The sequence below is a fragment of the Otolemur garnettii genome, unplaced genomic scaffold (assembly GCF_000181295.1).
Source record: "Otolemur garnettii isolate 467f Iridium unplaced genomic scaffold, OtoGar3 scaffold00010, whole genome shotgun sequence".
Lineage (NCBI taxonomy): Eukaryota > Metazoa > Chordata > Mammalia > Primates > Galagidae > Otolemur > Otolemur garnettii.
The window spans coordinates 23,393,878-23,413,499 of NW_003852405.1; the positions used below are offsets into that span (position 1 = coordinate 23,393,878).

Here is a 19,622-nt window from a genome sequence, read left to right on the forward strand (position 1 = left end):
TTTTTTTTTTTAACCAAAGTTGTTGACACATCTCCACCTCCCTGGTTTTAGCCACTCAATGTGATGCTTCAAAAAGGACTCAGTGTCCAATTGGCTGCTGTGCAACCAGGTAAACATATTGATCAGCCACTCTTCAGATTAAATAAAAAATGTTTCCAACATCTGTTTTGCCCAAACTATTCTTTTCTGTTCTTGAAACTGAATCTGAAGTTGAAGGCCAAGAGAGAATGGCCCATTATAACGAGTACAAAAAGGTGAGCGTGCTCTCTTTCTGGAGGAGGGAAGTAGATAGACATACGAGGAGAATTTCTTTAGTGCATAATGCTTTCGAATCAATTATTAAAGATGCTGCCATAACAGATAGTAGTATAATCTCATGCCTGGAAATCATGAGGGCTCTAATCTGTCCTTCTGGTGATGGATCCAGAACCGAGTCACTTAGAGCAGCGATCCCCAACCTTTCTGGCACCAGGGACTGGTTTCATGGAAGACAATTTTTCCCCAGATCAGGGAGGGGGTGGTTTTGATATGAGTCTGTAAGCAATTGATTCATTATGGTCTCTGTGCGGGCCAATCTCTCTGCTAATGAGAATCTGTATTTGCAGCCGCTCTCCACTGCCTCAGCTCCCCCTCGGGTCATCAGGCATTAAATTCTCATAAGGAGCGTGCAGCCTAGATCCCCCAAGTGTGTGCTGACAACAGGGTTCGATACTGTGAGAGTCTAATGCTACAGCTGACACGGCAGGAGGCGGAGCTGAGGCTGGTGATGCCAGTGATGGGGAGCGGCTGTAAAATCAGATGAAGCTTGTTGGCTTGCCTGCACTCGCCTGTGCTGCCGGGTTTCCTGGCAGTCGTGGTCCTTGGTCCTGGGGTTGGGGGCCACAGAGTTAGCGCACCCAGACTTTGTAAATCATATCACTTCTGTGTTTGCGCTGGAGTTGGTTAGGCTTTTTAGGTTTGGTAGCAAAGGGAAGGTCTGTGGCTGTTTCTCCTAAAACAGTTTTGTGAGGGGTACGCTGGACCCTTCTCCTACGTTGCTGTGGTACCTGTAAGACAGCAGAATCCCGGGCATCATCACAAACCTGCTGAACCAGAATCTTCCCAGCAGAGCACAGGAACTGTTATTTTTAATAAGCTTATTACTGATGCTTGTGTGCCCCAAAGTTTGAAACTCCAGTGTCATGAGGCGAAGACTATCCTGTATCTGGTAGGTTCGCAGCCGTCTGCAGGGAGCAGACAAAATTGGCTAAACCAAGAAACATTTTCCTTACTGTTCCTGCACGGGCCATCATTTTGTTTTATGTAGGTTTTTATTTTGTTCAGAAAAAAGAATTTCAACAACCCTAACCTTTTTGTCAATTTGTAAAAAATTCTATCCCATGAAGCTTACTCTTCTCTGGTAAGGTAAAATAAAATAAATTCTATTTATTTATCCTGTGAAACTTTTTGGTATTACAGTGGGAACAGCTGCGTACCCCGGGAGCAGGATTAGTTGATGCTTTTAGAGTACAAACAACTTGTTTTCAGTGACCAAAGACTTTTTTTGAATAAGACATAAAATCATTTCCATTTTCCTCTTCTTAGTCTGTGGTTAGCACAGGGCCCAGTCATAGTAAATATTAACTGAGATTATTCTTACTACGACCTTAGTTTTTCCTGTAAGGTGGTTGGGGATATCTGTATTGGGATGGTGTTCGCTAAATCCACTCTTATTTCAAGGTCTAGAAAGACAAACTTAGGTTGGCTTCTTTGAGATGTCATTGTCAATAAATTATCTTAATTCCCGTCATTGCCAACCTGATCATGCTGATTATCAGTCAACAATCTTTCTTCCATAATCACTACTGTGTCTAACACTGGAGCAGACATTGAGGGTCTCCAGTGCTTTCAACAGTACCTAGAAGCCTGGATGAAAGTGTGTCCTGGTTTTTACTACATGCGGCAAGTAATTTGAAAAGAAACCAGTGAATTTGGTGGAGGAAGAAAATGCAAACTGGAAAATGCAAACAGAATGTTTTTTACAATATTACTGGCTTTGGAAGCTTGAGTAGTATAACACAGGGTGGACATAAAGTTGGTGTGCCATTTCAAATGGTTTACTGTAGTAAATTGCACACAAACTTTATGGAAACCCCGTATTATGAAAATGTCATTGCTCTAGAAAAAGTGGAAGATGGCTTTATTATAACTTGGCCAAGTACTATGTATTGAACAAATAAGAATTCTTTGAATGGGCGTCGAAGATTTGCGCATTCAATCGCCTAATAACTCTGGAAAACCTCAGTCTCGAGCTCTTCAAGGAATACCTCCTCCACATTCTCTCTATCCTCTCTCTCCAGTCCATCTTATGTCTTTCGTGGACTCGAGCTCTTTTTCGCATCTGCATTAATCCTTGATTATTAATTCGGATCTTTCTAACAGTTCTCTGATTCTCTCTTTGGCAGCATTAATTTGCTACTTCATCTATCTCTTTGAAATAATTGTTTTTTTCTCATTTGTCTCATTTTTCAAAACAATTCAACTGTAAATGGACAATTTGTAGTTGTGTATGTTTTAATTCTTTTTGAGTTGTGTTTCATTTGTTTCTTAATCTACTTATTAATTCATTTATTTACGTTCAATTGGTTTTTCTTTTCAAATGTACTCGATCTTTGGTATGGTCTCATTTCTTTCTTATGTGCTGAATTGTTTCCTTTGTTTTGTAAAATTATTAAATATATTATTTATATTTTGTATCTAATTCTTTTTGTTTGTTTGAGACAGAGTCTCAAGCTGTCGCCCTGGGTAGTGTGCCGTGGCATCACAGCTCACAGCAACCTCAAACTCTTGGGCTTAAGCGATTCCCTTGCCTCAGTCTCCCAAGTACCTGAGACCACTGATACCCACCACAACCCTGGGCTATTTTTTTGTTGTTGTTGCAGTTGTCATGATTTTAGCTGGCCCGGGCTGGGTTTGAACCTGCCAGCCTGGGTGTATGTGGCCGGCACCCTACCCACTGAGCTACAGGCACCGCATGTATCTAATTCTAATATCTGATGGAGTTGCAGATCAGACTTTGCTAAGCTCTTTCTCATGATACCTGGCTATTGTCGGTATGTTTGAATTTGGCTGTGAGTTTATATTCTTGTGAGAATTTTTCAAGATTGAGATAAAGTTGGGTTTCCCCAGGGCCTGGTCTGTCCTGGCTTCTATGAGTTTCAGTCATTCTGTGAAGACTCCTGGGAGTCAAGCTGCTGGCTTTATTTATTTATTTTCAATAGTTTTGTGAAGTATTTTGATTTATACCATAGCATTTATCTGTTACAGTTTAACTTTACTTTTGTTGACACTTTTACAAGACTGTTAATGGACCTAGCGAGATCTAGAAGTTGACACACTGAAGGAAAAAGTTGATGTATTTGTTATGGGAAGAAGGGGAGAGGGCTTGAATTACTTTGATGGAAAGGAATAGACAAGCAAATAACTTCAGGAGGTATTTGAGGAATAGAAAGTAATTCCTGGGAAATGTGATCATAGGAACACATAAGTGTAATAAGTGGAACAGGACTAGAAAATTATACTTGGTTGATGACGCCTTATCCCTCAGGCTGCTTTGAGAACCAAGGCCAGTTCTTCCAGGAAGCCACCCTTGAGCTCTCCTAATCTGGTTTAGGTGGCCCTGCAATATATTCCAAGAACTCATTGTAGTTTTTCACTTAAAGTAATTCTCACAATGTGTCACTAATTACTTGGTTACTTTTCTGAGTCTTCCTCTAGAAAGTAGGGGTCAGAAAACTCTTGTGGACCACTGCCTATTTTTGTAAATTAAGTTTACAAAATAAACTGCCTATTTTTGTAAATAAAGTTTTATTGGAATATAGCCATGCCCATTCATTTATGTATTATATGTAGCTACTTTTTTTTTTTTTTTTGGAGACGGAGTCTCACTACATTGCCCTCTGTAGATTGCCATGGTGTCACAGCTCCCAGCAACCTCAAATTCTTCAGCTTAAGCTAATTTCTTACCTCAGCCTCCCAAATAGCTGCCACTACAGGTCCCCGCTGCAACGCCCAGCTATTTTGTTATTGTTGTTATTGTTGCAGTTGTCATTGTTGCTTGAACAGGGTGGGTTCGAACCCACCAGTCTCAGTGTATGTGGCTGGTGCCATAACCACTGTGCTACGGGCACCGAGCCTCTATATAGCTACTTCTATGCCATAATGACAGACTTGAATAGATACAACAGAGACCCTAGAGCCTGCAGATCATAAAATACTAACCAGTTAGTTCTTTATAAGTCTGTCCTAGTGTGTATAATCTCTGTGAGGGTGGGACGGTGTCTGCCTGCTCACTGTGGCATCTCCGGCACCTGTTACAGTGCTTGCCACCTAGAAGGACATACCTAGAAGGAGCTAAAGTCAATGTATGGACTGAATGAAAAAGTTTCCAGAGACTTCTAGTTGGGGATTACATGAAATTTAGAATAAGTTAAATCTAATCAGAAAAATAAACAAAAGTGGATATGTACAGGGTGGAAGCCCATTAGGAAGAGTTTTATCACAGGTCTGTAAGTCAGGGGGGCGACTGGGTATAGTGAAGAGAACCAGGCAGCCCTGGGCTCCACGCTGGCCCTGCCTCCCACTAGCCGTGTAGTTTTGATCCAGTTATTTAACCTTCTGCACTTCAGTTTTCCTTTCTAAAGGTGGGACCGTGATTTCCACCGAGATTTCAGGATCCGGAGATCCTGGCACATAACTGACACTCATTAAATGCTGTTTCTGTCTTGCCTTCTTTTCTTTTTTTCTATCACAAAGTTATTTCCTTTTCCTTCTAGAGAGACTAAAATCAGTACTCTGGTGATAATAGTTTTGAATAACCACAAATAAGCCGACATCACTCGTGTTTTTGATGGCCTTCACCCAGACCAAAGTCAATGTTCAACTCCGATGAATGCGCCGCTGTTGAAGGCAGGAAGCTGAACTTTCCTCCTGCTCCAAAGGGCAGCCACCCTGTGATTCTCTCCCTGCTTTACAGCTTTACACATTCCCACCTTAATCACAGAATGTACCTAAGCTCATGATCTGCAGTTTAAGAAAAATGAGTGCTAGACAAAAGGATGATTTGGGCAGAGGTGGCTCTGGTTGAGGGATAAGTTCTACCTGGTATAGCATCTCCGCAGGCTCAGCAGACCTCTTTGCACTATACCAATCTGCCTGTCTGCTGTGTGACTTTGGACAGCTCACTTAACATCTCTGAGCTAGTTCATCTTAAATAGGAATTCTCTCTGCCAAATCATAGGGTGGTTGTGAGGAATAGAAAAGAAAATGTAGGTACCAGTGGGTGGAAATGTAAGTAGTGGTAAATGGCATGTAAATACAAGTTTCTGCAGCAGCCTGGTCCTTGCTTTGTGGGAATTAGACTGAAGGCTTCTTTTCTCTCTCTAATGAATGGAGGGCTCAGTCATCCAAGGGAGTGTAAGGATTGGGATGTAGTGGGAAGGGCATGGTCATCAGGCGCACGTGGATTGGGCTCTCATCCTGCCTCTGTCACCTACTGTGTGACCTTGGCAGGTTCCCTAACCCTAGTGTCTTCCTCTGTCAAACTTGGATAATAATACCTACACCCCAGGGCTTATAAAGGATTAGAGGAAATAATATTTGCAAACCTCCAAACACATATCAAACCTGTGATAAATGGTTGCTGCTATTACTTTTATTTTCAAGACTTATATATTAAGAAACAGACATCTCTCCAGGTGTGCACTTGGGTAAAATTTTACTCCAGCCTCACGTCTGGAGATTTTCATCAATTCTTTACTGGGGGCTTTTCTGCTCCCGACCTCAGAAGCTCCTTGTTCCAGTTTCCCTGCCCGAAGGCTGTTGGTGCTGTAGGAGATGCTGGCAAGCAAATTAGCATCTCTGCTGGTATTTAGTGATGAATTTCTCTTCCTTGGTAATAGGCAGGAGAAACTGAGCACCTGTAAATGGAGTCTTTGTTACTTAACAGGTTAGTTACCCTTTCTACCCTAATTATAGAGATGAGTTGTTTTATTGTTTTTTGAAACATCTACTTGGCAAATCTCTTTAGAACCACCCTTTGAACATAACGCAAATCCTCCCCCTTGACGGCAACAAGCCACTTTACCAGTTAAAGCAACATGACATTTTCTACTGGGTGTCAATATTTTCCTGCCTAACATTTCGTAGATTCCAGGCAGCCAAAAAAAAAATACCAGCTGCTTCGAAGATTATTCCTCACCATTACGGTTCTTATCATTATTATGTCTTGTTAAAATCCACCAAAGTGATACTAAAATTGTTCATGGGAATGGATGCTCATTTTTCTTTTATTTGCTCAGTATTTTTCTCTGAAGTTTCTTTTTTTTTTTTTTGCTCACGAATGCCTAATAGCAGGCAAAAGAGAAACCTGGACAAAGCATTGGAAGAACTCCCCCAGCACATTGCCAAGATAGAGACGGGGGCTGTCTCCATGAATAATTCTTCTATTAAGGCCCACTGCAACTGAATTGATATTTACACATAGGTGATAAGTCCAAAATCACTAGCATTTTGCATTTCTCTCTGTTATGGAGGGTAGAGATGACATTTGTAGAGAAGCTCTTCTAAGATGGGTGAGAAAAATCTAATTATTTTAAAATTTAAATGTATCAAACATTCTCCCTATCTTTCCTAATACTTTTCCAATAGATAATTGAAATCTATATATATGAACAAACATTTGGTGAACACACACTTGTACAAAATCAAAATTCATATTTCAGCATTTGAAAAAGCAAAGGTTAAAAGCAACAAATACCTTAAATGGGGCTTGGTGCCCATAGCTCAGGGGTTAGGGCACCTACACATGGTTAGGGCACCAGGGCTGGTGGGTTTGAACCTGGCCCCGGCCAGCTAAAACAGCAATGACAACCGCTGCAACAACAACAACAACAATAGCTGGGCATTGTGGTGGGCACCTGTAGTCCCAGCTACTTGGAAGGCTGAGGCAAGAGAATCAATTGCTTGAACCCAAGAGTTTGAGGTTGCTATGAGATTTGACACCACAGCACTCCACCCGGTGACATAGTAAGACTCTGTCTCAAAAAATAAATAAATGAATAAACTTAAATGAAGTATTTTCCTTTGTCAGCAGAGTAGAGGTATTTGATGGTTAAAGTATGGCCTATTAGGATCAGGAACAGACAAGTAAAGCTAAAGGAAGCCACTACAAAGATGAAATTTTGCATACAAAATGAATAAACATGAATGTGTGCTAGAGGTTTAAATAGCTGAAAACTGTGACATTAAATGTTAGATAAATCAATAATGTTAAATATTACCACTCCTGAGGATATTTAATAATGTAAAGGCCTGTGGAAAGTATCACAAGTATTTTAACTTTCTGGGAATAATTTGAGCTCCCAAGTGACACCAACAAACCTTGTATGTTTTCCTGATAAGAGTTCTTGTAGGAAAATATAGACTGGGGTAGGCTGGGTCTCCCTGTATCGTTGACCTCATCCTGTAACCAGGAAATACGTGCCTGAAGCTGAACTGACAAGAGGGACCTAGTGCTGCAAACAGTTTTTCCTACTTAAGTAAAAATGACCTAAATTTTGTGAAATAATCTGCAACACAAGGGAGCTCGTTCCTTGGACAAAAAATTTATGACAGTTTTCAAAGCACTGTCAAGTGGTGTGCGGTGACTGTGCAGATGACTTGATCTTGCCTTAAGACACGGGCTGAGAACACTGAGACTGTACACAAATAAGAATAAGGAAGAAACCAATGAAAGCAAAATATAAACAATTACATGCTCACATGAACAGCAAAACACAAATGTAGTCTAGAGGGGGGGAGGGGCAGAGGGAGGAGGAGGAGGAGGAGGGGAGGGGAGGATGATTGGCAGAAGGAGGGAGGGCAGGAGGCGGGATCTCACTAATGCGCACATTGTGAGGGTGTATAACACGCCCCCCCCCCCCCCCGGGGGAGGAGCGCTTTTACAACTGGACCTTTACTCTGCAAGTGAGAACCACGTAACCTAAACATTTGTACCCTCATATTAATTTGAAATAAAAAATATATGAAAACCTAAAAAAAAAAAAGAAGAATAAGAAAGAAAGGGACCTTAACATCTAGTAAAGTGCACTGGGAGTTCAAAGGCAAGAGGTAATAGTTTCTGGTGGGGGTGTCAGTGAAAGCTTTATGGAGGAGGCAGGATGAGCCATGATGCTTCCTGGAGAGAGGGCACTCTAGGTAGAGGGACAGAGTGTTGGCTGGTGGCTTAACATCACTAGAGCCTGGCGGTGAGGTTGGAGATAGGTAGATTTATTTCTGCCTAAGTCTTTTTCTAGAAAATGGAGAAAGTCATATGGTATCTGGCATATGAAAGTACAAATATGTGAATGTTATTATTAAAAGAAAGTATGGATAAATATTCAGAGCTAGAAAGTATGGCATGTGGGTGGAGGAGAATATTTATATAAAGATTGGCCCTCAATGGGTATAAGCAGCTAAGATTAATTTACAAGATGATTAATATTAACAGACATTTGTTTTATTAGTCACACATCTACAGCAAAAAACCAATATACACTGATACGGGAGCCTGTCTTCTGTAGCAAAAAGAAAAACAAGGCTATCTCCCTATCACTTAGCAATGGAACTGGTATCAGATATGCGTTGGGTGAAATTGGCAGGCCAGATAATAATGATAGCTAACATTTACTGACACTATGTGCTGGTTACTGCTCTAAGCATTTACTTTTCATCACACAACCATTATAAGAAATATAAGAGGTGCAATCATTATTGTGTATGACAGATCAAAAGGGAAAGGAACTAAAGGATTAAGTAACTTGCGTGGGGCCGTACAGCCCGCAAGGGGTGGAGCCAGAATCAAACTCAGGCAGTCAAAGCCTCGATTGAGCCTTAAGTCAAAGCCTTGAGCCTTAACCTTTCAATGTCGTTCCCTTACGTCCAGGTGGTTGTACTGAGGAGGACTAGGGCATCTCCCTCTCATTATCTCGTGGCTAATTGTTAGGCCATAGCAGAGTCAGTTTAACCAAAGTGACCATGACAATTTGGAGCCCAGGCATACAGACGATGGCTTTTCAACTTTCGTTTCCTTTTGGAATCTGATGAAATTCTATGAATGTTCTTCCCAGTAAAATCCATCCCCCTAAACACATAAAGTTTTAGTTACAACTTCATAGGGTACACAGTTCTGCCTCAAATCCATCTACTGGGGCTTCCAGAAGTTAACATATTCCAGGCTAAGAACTCCTAGACCTATATCACTTACAGTGTGGTCTGGAATTAAGGCTACGCAGTATCTTACTGTAGAATGAACATTCACAAGCGTCATTTAGAATCCCTGTGAGCGCTCTCCAACATCACTTGTGGAGAAGCAATTATTCTCTATCCCTTTATACTTGAAGACCTGTATTTTTCCTCTGTAGAGTCCGGTGAAGATTTATGCCTGCTGATGTTTTGTCCAGAGTATCACTCTCGGAAATTGAGTTTCCTTCTGTCACTTTGTTTCCGCAAGCCACACAAGCGTGAGGAAGGACAACCAAAAGTGTGGCTAGGAGAGATCGTGAGAATTTAAATAAGGCCGATGTGCCAGGGGAGGGAGAGGCAGAAGGGCCCTTCTCAGAGCAGCCGCCCTTTGATTTTACCCACTCCACTCTAAGCATTTCTTGATAACTGGACAGATCCTTAATCCCAAAATTGACATATAGTTATTATTTATCAATGATAATTATAGCTAATATCAATTGAACACCTGCTGTTTTCTAGGCATTGTTCTAAGTGCTTTATGATGTTTTCTCACGTGGTGGTCACATCAGTTCTGAGTGCTGGATGCTACATTATTCCCATTTTACAGATGGAGACATTTGCCTGCATTGAGATTTAATAGGCGGCAGAACAAAGATTCCACCCGGGCTGCCTGGCTGCAGAGCCCAAAGCCCAGCATTCCAGCACCTGTTCCCTCTCCAGAAGAGAGCAACATTCGTATTTCACAGTTTTCCTTGACGTATTTCTCTGTACCACACTCTGCATTGTATACGTGGGTCATTACGAAAGTTTTGAGATACACAAATGTCAAGAAACAAAAACCCTCACAAGAGACAAAAACCACACCCATAAGCCGAGCAAGTTGCAACTTGGACAGGTGAATCAAAAAGGACCCTGTCAACTATGTTTCTTGGAAATTAAATAATGGACCATTACACTGTCTCGAAAGTTTCATAGTGACCTACGTACACTGGGATTCTGGCACCTACTTTCAATTTCTCTGACTATAGAACTAAAGGACAGCAGCCCCAGTTCTGGGCCAGGCCATTTCCTGTTCTGTCAAGTCCTGCTGAGAAACTGTTAGGGGTCCCACACCTGACTTGTTCCCTCTTACTCGAGGCTCAACTGGTTGGGCCCTTTGACTCATTGCTCAGTCAACTTGATTACTCAAGCTTTACTCAAAGCTGCGCTGACCTCTCCTGCCGGCATTCCGCATGACCTCTGGCCTGGGATGGCTGAGCCACTGGGGGCTCTGGCTACTTAGCAATGCGGACACCCCGTGCTGCTTCACTGGCTCCTTCTATACCCAGTCCTGCCGTCCTCGAGCCTTTGTTCCTGGGCCAGCTGTGCCTGTGATCTCCAAGCTGTGGTGCCCACAGGGCGTAAATTCCTTGCCCTCTTTCCCAGAGGAACTTCTTGACTTGGGTGAGAGCTTCCTGGATTGAGATCACGTGTGTGTTTTTATTAACTATTTTGTGTCATTACCTGAGAAGTCGAAGTGATGGTGGTACCATCCGTTCATTTATGACATGCTTATTAAGCACCCAGTAACCACAACCAGACCCGGGCCAGCATCCCATTCCCCACTTTACTGAAGAATACCGATGATTTCTGATGTGGGCTAGTAGTTTTAAATTCCCCTCAGAGAATCTGGTGATTTTTTTTTTGTAGAGACAGAGTCTCACTTTATCACTCTTAGTAGAGTACTGTGGCATCACAGCTCACAGCAACCTCCAACTCTGGGCTTAGGTGATTCTCTTGCCTCAGCCTCCCAGGTAGCTGGGACTATAGGTGCCCACCAAAACGCTGTCTATTTTTTTGTTGCAGTTTGGCTAGGGCCGGGTTTGAAACTGCCACCCTCAGTATATGGGGCCAGCACCCTACCCACTGAACCACAGGTGCCGCCCGAATCTGGTGATTTTGTGCACAGATTTTTAGGCAGCCTTGGTATATCTGAATATCCTAAGTACAATTAGCAACTAAGGTTGCTTTTTGTCTTCCTACCAGACCCTTGCTGTGTGCTACTTTTTATCTATTTTTTATTTTCATCACCTTCTTTCATTATCTTTTTAGTGTTCAAGATCCATGCTAAGTAAAACAGGTTTTATGGGCCTTCCTGCCTCTTCTCTCAAATACCAATAAAACCCAGACAAGCCTGTGGATTCTACCAGTGGAGAGGGATATATCTGCTCCAGCTTCAGATGTGCGTAGTAGTGAATCAATCACTAGGCTTTTATTTAATATTAAGTGTCTCATCGCTAAAAACACAACTCTCCTTGCAGCCAGATAGCTCTGGCTCTGCCCTTCTGAAGTAATCTGGACCCTGTCACTCATTACTCTTATTCCCAGCAACAAGCAGAAAAGGCAATTTTCAAATTGTTTCTACGGACCATAGGGCACTTTTCTTCAGAATATTACTCTCTCTGTTAAAGAGCACATGTGATTATTTCTAGTCAACATGTCAAGAAATTTTACAGAAGAAAAACTGTTTACATAGTGGCCACCCTGCATTTTGGAGGCCATAGACTTGAGCGCAAAGCCTGATGTGTCTTTTATCAGCAAGGTGAACTCAGGCAAGTCACTTAACTCTTTGCAACTCAGTTTATCCTTCTGTAAAATGGGATGATTAGTGTAAAAAGCTGCTACAGGATGAGCTTAGCAGGGATATAATAAAATAGAGCAAGTTAGCAAAATTTTGACCTAAGAGAGTCTATTAGTAGTAGCAGAAGTAGTAGAATTTATTTATTATTAAGAAAGTCATCTACCTGTCTGTATTGAAAGCAGCCTGATATATCTATTTTTGTTCACTTTTGGGGAGTCACTTTTTTCTGTACAAGTTCTCAGTGCTCTTCAAAGGTGGAATGTGATACAGTTTACATAAACACTCGGACTCTCACCTTGTAGAATTGTATAACAAAATTAAAGCTTAGAGAAATTTACATGACGTTTTTGCTTTCCTTTAGCCTTCTTCAATAAGATGTCTATGTTTTCATTGCAGGATGATGAAGTGGAGTTTGTCCAAACCGGCTATGGGAAGGATATGGTCAAAGTTCTCCATATTCAGCGAGATGGAAAATATCACAGCATCAAAGAGGTGGCAACTTCAGTGCAGCTTACTCTGAGTTCCAAAAAAGATTACTTGCATGGAGACAATTCAGACATCATCCCTACAGACACTATCAAGAACACAGTTCATGTCTTGGCCAAGTTCAAGGGGGTATGTGTCCTTCATTCTTCTCAGATGCTGCCTCTATGTTGAGTTTGCTGCAAGATAGCATGGGGGTTATTGCAGATTCCCTTTACCTTTTAGCCTATTTTCACATTTAATTCATTTTAAAAGTTTCCTTTTGTATCCTAAGATTTTTAGGATTGCAAAAAGTTCGCTTTGTTTTATTTTTGTTGTTGTTGTTTTTTTAAACTTACCTCTTTGTTTTTTCTTTTTGGGTCTGATCTCACTATAATTTTTTAGGCAGAGAATCTTATTGGATCAATTTACCATGTTATCTGTAATTAGGATCATAGGCAAACCAAGCTCCTGAGATGATTTCATTGTGCTTTCCTTTGAGGCATATCACTTATTTTTTCATTTATAATAGAATGGTGTGCATTTGCAAAAGAATATACCATTTCTCTTCCTGTTGTTACTATAGGACTAAGTCTTTCTTTCTTTTTTCTTTTTTGAGACTAGAGTCTCACTTTATCACCCTTGGTAGAGTGCTATGGTGTCATTGCTCACAGCAGCCTCAAACTCTAGGTTCAAGTGATCCTCTTGCCTCAGCCTCCTGAGAAGGTGGGACTACAAGCACCCACCACGACACATGGCTATTTTTAGAGATGGAGTCTTGCTCTAGCTCAGGCTGGTCTTGAACCCTGAGCTCAGGTGATCCCCCCCAATTAGGCCTTCCAGAGTGCTAGGATTATAGGCGTGAGCCACTGTACTGGCCTCAAAGTCTTGCATATAAGATACATTTTTCTTACTGTTAAAATTTATTTTTTCAATTGTTAATGCCTTCCTAACCTTTTAGACTCTATTACCATTTCCTATCCATATATGGCAGTTAAAGGCATTTAATAGCATTTTCAAGAGGAACTTAAATCTAATTGAGTGTCCCCCTCTGGTTTCATTAAGTGTGAGGGACCACTAGCAGATTTCTGGACAGTTCAAGATAATTTTTACTTGCTGAGAAATCTTAAAAAGACAAGAAATATAGACTGGAAAGCTTCTTTTCTCATGTTTTTGCACAAAATCCATACACACATGCATTATATGAAAAAACTAATTGTAATATAAATTCTGCAAACACTATTTCCATCTTGAATCTTTTTCTCTTGCTAATCAGAATGGCCCAGCAAACATATACAGTGCTATGTAAAAAGGAATCATTTGTTTCCTTCAAAAAATTATTAATAGAAAATAGGTCTATATTATGATATGGAAGAGGGCCAAGTACCTCTGATGATTATATTTCCTATACTTTATGAGAGATTGTAGAAAAGGGAAGGATGAGTCAGGCACTGTGGCTCACACCGATAATCCTAGCACTCTGGGAGGCCAAGGATGGAGGATCTCTTGAGCTCAGGAGTTTGAGACCAGGCTGAGCAAAAGAACATTCCCATCTCTAGTAAAAATAGATAAATTAGCCAGGTATCTGAGCCCAAGAATTTGAGGTTTCTGGAGCAATGAGGAAGCCACGGCACTCTAGGCAACTCATGGTCACTCTGGGCAACAGAATGAGACTCTGTCTCAAAAAAAAAGGGGGCAGCACCTGTGCCTCAGTGGGTAGGGAACTGGCCCCAAGTACCGAGGGTGGCAGGTTCGAGCCCAGTCCCGGCTAAATTGCAACAAAAAGATAGCCAAGTGTCGTGGTGGGCACCTTAGTCCCAGCTACTCTGGAGGCTGAGGCAAGAGAATCGCCTAAGCCCAGGAGTTGGAGGTTACTGTGAGCTGTGATGCCACAGCACTCTACCAAGGGCGATAAAGTAAGACTCTGTCTCTTAAAAAAAAAGAAAGAAAGAAAAGAAAAGAAAATTGAAGGATGGACCCATCTTTAAAAACAACTTAGAATCATTCATTATAGTTAGAGTGACCATATCATTTCTTATCTAAATCATAACATTTTTGAAGTAAAATAATATTAATGTTATTAATAATTATTCTGGGAGGATAGGTATAAACAGAACTGTGCTGGGGAAAAGTATATCAATAGTCCATCTTAGTTATGGGCAAAAGCTTTAATAATTGGTACACTGTGCTAGGACTATAAAATATTGCCCAGAGAGTAATATGGAGAGTTTTTGTGGCAAGTGGGGAGGTTCTTTATGGGGGTGGAGAGCTTCAAATGACCAACAGAAGGGGGGGCAGCCCTTAATTAATAGTTTTTCCTGGGAAATGGAGAGGCCCATGTGCAAACCTCTTAACGAGTCCAGAGCATGAAGGTGGCTGTCGGTACAGGCGATGACAGAGGCAGAGTCAGGAAAATCTGAACATTAAGTTGTTTTTTGTTCAGCCACTGACACATCCCCTCCTGCAAATGGGTTTCTTTGAAAGACAAGAGGGTCTCACCGGCGATGGCGGTTATTCACTTCACTTAGGAGATCTAGTGAGGAATGGGGACCTTCATGCCTTGAGATTCTTTCCAATTCCATGGGTCTGTCATTCTAAGAAGCAATTGGTCTGGAAAGAGAGCTCCATGAGTCCTTTCTGTCAACAGACAAAATTACAACAAACTCTGTTATACATTTAATTGGCTTTTATGTACTATTCGGGGAAGCCTCCAGTCTACCTAATGCAGAATGAGGCCAGTGACGCAACAGGGGATTTTATAAGGTGGGAACAAGGAAATAAAAAAATAGAAAAAAATGGATTGGTCAATGTTGGGTTACTTTAAGTTACTTTTTTGTAGGTGTTAAAAGAGTGGGGACTTCATTATAATGTGGACTCAGACATTTAAAAAGTTTCCTTTTCTGCTTTCTGTCTGGAAATAGGATTGCAGAAAAGTTTGCTGCTTTTCTCCTTTTTTTCCCAGACAGAATCTCACTTTGTTGCCCTTGGTAGAGTGCTGTGGCATCATAGCTCACAGCAACTACGAACTCTTGAGCTCAAGTGATTCTTTTGCTGTAGCCTCCCAAGGAGCTGGGACTATAGGCGCCCACCATAACACCGGCTACTTTTAGAGATGAGGGCTTGCTCTGGCTCAGGCTGGTCTCAAACTCCTGATCTCAGGCAATCCACCCGCCTCGGCCTTCCAGAGTGCTGGGATTACAGCGATGAGCCAACCACACCTGGCCCTTTTTTTTTTTTTTTTGCAGTTTTTAGCTGGGGCCAGGTTTGAACCTGCCACCTCCAGTATCTGGAGCTGGTGCCCTACTCACTGAGCCACAGGGGCCGCCCTTTCTTGACCTCTTTGTTTTCTCTTTGTGGCTCTGATCTCATGCAAGTCTCTTAGGCAAAGAATCTTAACTGGACAAATTTACCATGGTAACTGTAATTAGGATCATAAGCAGCTTTTGTTTTCAGGAAGAACTGGTCGGTTTTGGAATCCATCTGCTTCCTTAAAGTTTCAACTTGATTATGTGGTGTGGACCATGAGCGACTCCACTTTGGCCTGGTCTGGTATGTGAGGGTTTAGGGCAGGAGCCCAGTCCAGAACAGTGGCCTCACAGAAGTGTATTTAACAGTGTTTGACAATTATTTTGAAATTTTATTTCTAATAGCTAGCATTGTTTTTCGTCTTGTGTGTGTTAACAGATCAAAAGCATAGAAGCCTTTGCCGTGACCATCTGTGAGCATTTCCTTTCCTCTTTTAACCATGTCATCCGAGCTCAAGTTCACGTGGAAGAAGTCCCTTGGAAGCGTTTTGAAAAGGTCAGCTTACTTATTTGTGCTCCCAGCTTAATTAAAGAAACTGGCTTTATGGCATGCGCTGAAATTTTACTGGAAACATTTCCTCCCCCCTCTCCCTAATTTTTAGAACGGAGTTAAGCATGTCCACGCGTTCATACACACTTCCACTGGAACGCACTTCTGTGACGTTGAACAGATGAGGAATGGTAAGAAACTATTTTTCATGCTTTGGTTCTGCAGTAGTGACTTCAGGATTTTTTTTTTAAATGTCTTCTATACAACTCTATTTATTAACATGGGGGAAAACTACAGAGAATTAAATCGGAGATGGGAATGAACACGGTGACTTTGGATTGCATAAAAGAATTACCTACTTTTTACCTTGAAAATATAAAAATGACATTTTTCCATTTGGCAACAAAATCTGGGGGTTGAGTGGGGTAGATTGTGTATATTACCAGATTTTGAGGTGAGGCACAATAAAAAAGGCCCAGGGTGACAAGAACTCATATCTCTGAATTTTCTGACTTATATTTTTGTATCATGCCATGTGGCCATTATAGGAACCTTTATAGGATATATTTACTAAATAATAATCAAGTTTTCCCTAAAATTCTATTTGTACAATAAAACCATTAATATTATTGGAATTATTTAAAAGTGAATATCACTTAAAATAGCAGTGACAATTATACAATTCCATTTACCAAGAAATCTAAAAATTAACCATGGCCTATAGTTGCAATATAGATCTTATTAATACCTATAATTTAATTCAGCAAACAATGAAATTTCCAAAGCTTGTATTCAGTGGACCTGCTGAGTTGTCAGAGCTGCGCTCAATAATTGGCTGAGAGTTATACCAGAAGGCCTCTAAGAATCATGGCACCGAAGATGGTAGAAATGCCTCTCTCCTAATAAGAAATAAGCTCCAATGATCATTATAAAATCAGAGTGTGGGGGCAAACTTTTTTCTTTTTCTAATTTCCTTTCCTTCTCTCCCCTTCATTTTCCTTTCTCTGTTCTTACTTTATCTCTTCTTTCTTTCTTTTCTAAATCTCCTCAGTAAGAATTTGGGGTGGCATCTGATAAAGGGCAGACATATTATCAGGTTCATAAAATATAAAGTCTTCCTCCTCTGAGTTCTACTGGGTAACGTCCTCCTTACAAAGTTCTCGCATATCAGTTATTATTTACTATAGGTCCCCATCTGTGTCAACGTCTAGACGCAGCTAGGCCCTTATCAGTGTCTGATTAATAGTTATAAAATTACTCTTATAACAACTACACTAGGGATCTTACCTAACGAACGCAAACATTGCAACCTAATCGTTTTACCCCTATATTAATCTGAAATAAAAAAGTATTGTTAGATAAAAGATAATAGATAGTGATTGTATTAAGTTGAAAGGTGATTTTCATTCTCCAGGCGTATGGTCAAGTGATGCATATAAATTCTCTGAGCTGTTTGTTAGTTAAATTGAAACTAACTTCTTTTCTTTCTTCCCTTTTCTCTCTCCCTCCCTTCCTTCCTTCTTTCTTGCCTCAGTTATGTGGCTTAGGAGAGGGAAAGAAAAGTTGCCCGGCCCTTTCCTCCCAGAACCACCTTTTATGAACCTACCTTCATAAAAGCAGAAACTCTAAACCAGCGCTTTCCAACTGAAATAGGACACCAGCCATGTATTTAATTTTAAAATGTTCTAGTTGTCACATTAGAAAAGCCAAAAGAGACAAGGGGGATGAGCGTTAATAATATAGGCTATTTACAATATTATATATTCTAAATATATTAGTATAAACATAGTACTAAATATTTTAGTATGTGGAAATATAAAAAATCTTAGTATAAATTAGTATATATTATATTATATAAATATAGTACTAAATATTTTAGTATGTGGAAATATAAAAAATTCTTAATGAAATATCTTACTTTTTTTTACAGAATTAAAATTTTGAAATCCTTTATTCTATATGTACAGCACATCTGAGAAGACCTCTAGGAACCACATAGCCAAAGGTGGCAGAAATGTAGTAAATACACTACGTACGGCACCCTTGGAGGCATATTCCAAGGGCTCGATAGCCGCTGTGTTGATTAGTACAGCTTTAAACTATTTCTTAGTGACTTTAGGAATACTTAGAATATTCTTCATTCCACTTTCAATTATGTAAAATAATAGCAGGGGCTAGAATTAGACTTCAAGAAAGCTAATAAAAAAAAAGAGAGTACTTATGAAAAGTGACCCTCATTCATATGACTCTCATTCATATACTACTCGTTCAGCAATTGGATTTTGAGGATTTATATATATATTTGAAAGGGGCTATAGATAAAGAGAGGACTAAGATATTCTCTGACCCCAGTGAGTTTACAGTAGATGAATAACAGGACATAGACCTATAAACAGATTTATTGCAATACGAGGGCAAAAGGGAGTTAAAGTCATAGGGAATCTATTCATCTATCTAAAGGAATAGATCGGTGCAAAACCCTAACTCTTCCCAGGGAAGCTTGACAGGGGAGGAGGAAATATTTCAATCAATTTTTAAAAACTGACTCAGAGCATGCTGGCATAGAAGGGAGACGGGAGTTACGGGCGGAAGAGGCGGGATACATGTGAGTGAGGTTCAGGAAGGAGGGAAGAGGGAAAGCAGAATATTCTGAGCACCTGCTTCGAGCTGAGTGCCCGATGGGGCGAGCAGTTTACTTGCTGTTAGGAGGGCGGAGCATGTGAGGAAGGGTAACAGGTTCAGTGGGTCTGAGGTCTAGAATGTAAGAAATGGAAACGAAGGGCGGCACCTGTGGCTCAAGGAGTAGGGCACCGGCCCCATGTACCGGGGGTGGCGGGTTCAAGCCTGGCCCCAGACAAAACTGCAGGAAAAAAAGAAAGAAAGAAATGGACATGAAGATGCAGACGTTGGTTTGGGCTGGATTCTGAAGGGCCTGTGTGACGTGGTAGCAAGTTGAGTATAACTTGGAGGCAGTTCTGGTTAGGCCCAGGGGCCATGGGGTCAGAATGAACTGCATCTGCAACTTTGTGACTGGGGGTGAGCGACTTCTGCTACATTAGTGAGTTTTTATTTGTAAAATGAAGATACCAGGGCCCACCTGGACCATTGTCCACAGAAATAGAGGGGTAAATATTAAATTGATTTTATCAAGCATTTAGCACAGTACCTGGCACCACAGAAAGCAGTCCTTAAGTAACAGCCATCGTTGTTTAGAACGATGACAAAGAATCAGGGGAGGTCTTGAATGGTCAGGTGACTGTGACTGTGTGAGTGTACGTATCTTGTTCTTTGATTGTGAGCAAGGGATGGTGAACAGGCTGAAGACACAGGCAGTAGTGAGGCGTTTGGAGACGTGTTGCAGAGAGGAAGAAGTGCTGGGCTGGAACCAAGGCCGGAGAAGCAGCGATGGGGAGACTGAGGGCAGGGGGAGCCTGAGGGGCAGGGGGAGCCTGAGGGGCAGGGGGAGACTGAGGGGCAGGGGGAG

General features: G+C 41.1%; 1 protein-coding gene across 1 annotated transcript in view; it reads left to right on the forward strand.

Moving 5' to 3' along the window:
- Positions 1-173: 173 nt before the first annotated feature.
- The window catches only part of LOC100956247 (uricase), a 36,911-nt gene continuing 17,462 nt past the window's right edge, over positions 174-19,622 (forward strand). Inside the window, exons 1-4 of the mRNA XM_012801722.2 lie at positions 174-254; positions 12,278-12,496; positions 16,028-16,144; positions 16,251-16,329. Coding sequence (XP_012657176.1) covers positions 228-254; positions 12,278-12,496; positions 16,028-16,144; positions 16,251-16,329 — 442 coding nt within the window. The 5' untranslated portion in view covers positions 174-227. The remainder of the gene's footprint in view (positions 255-12,277; positions 12,497-16,027; positions 16,145-16,250; positions 16,330-19,622) is intronic.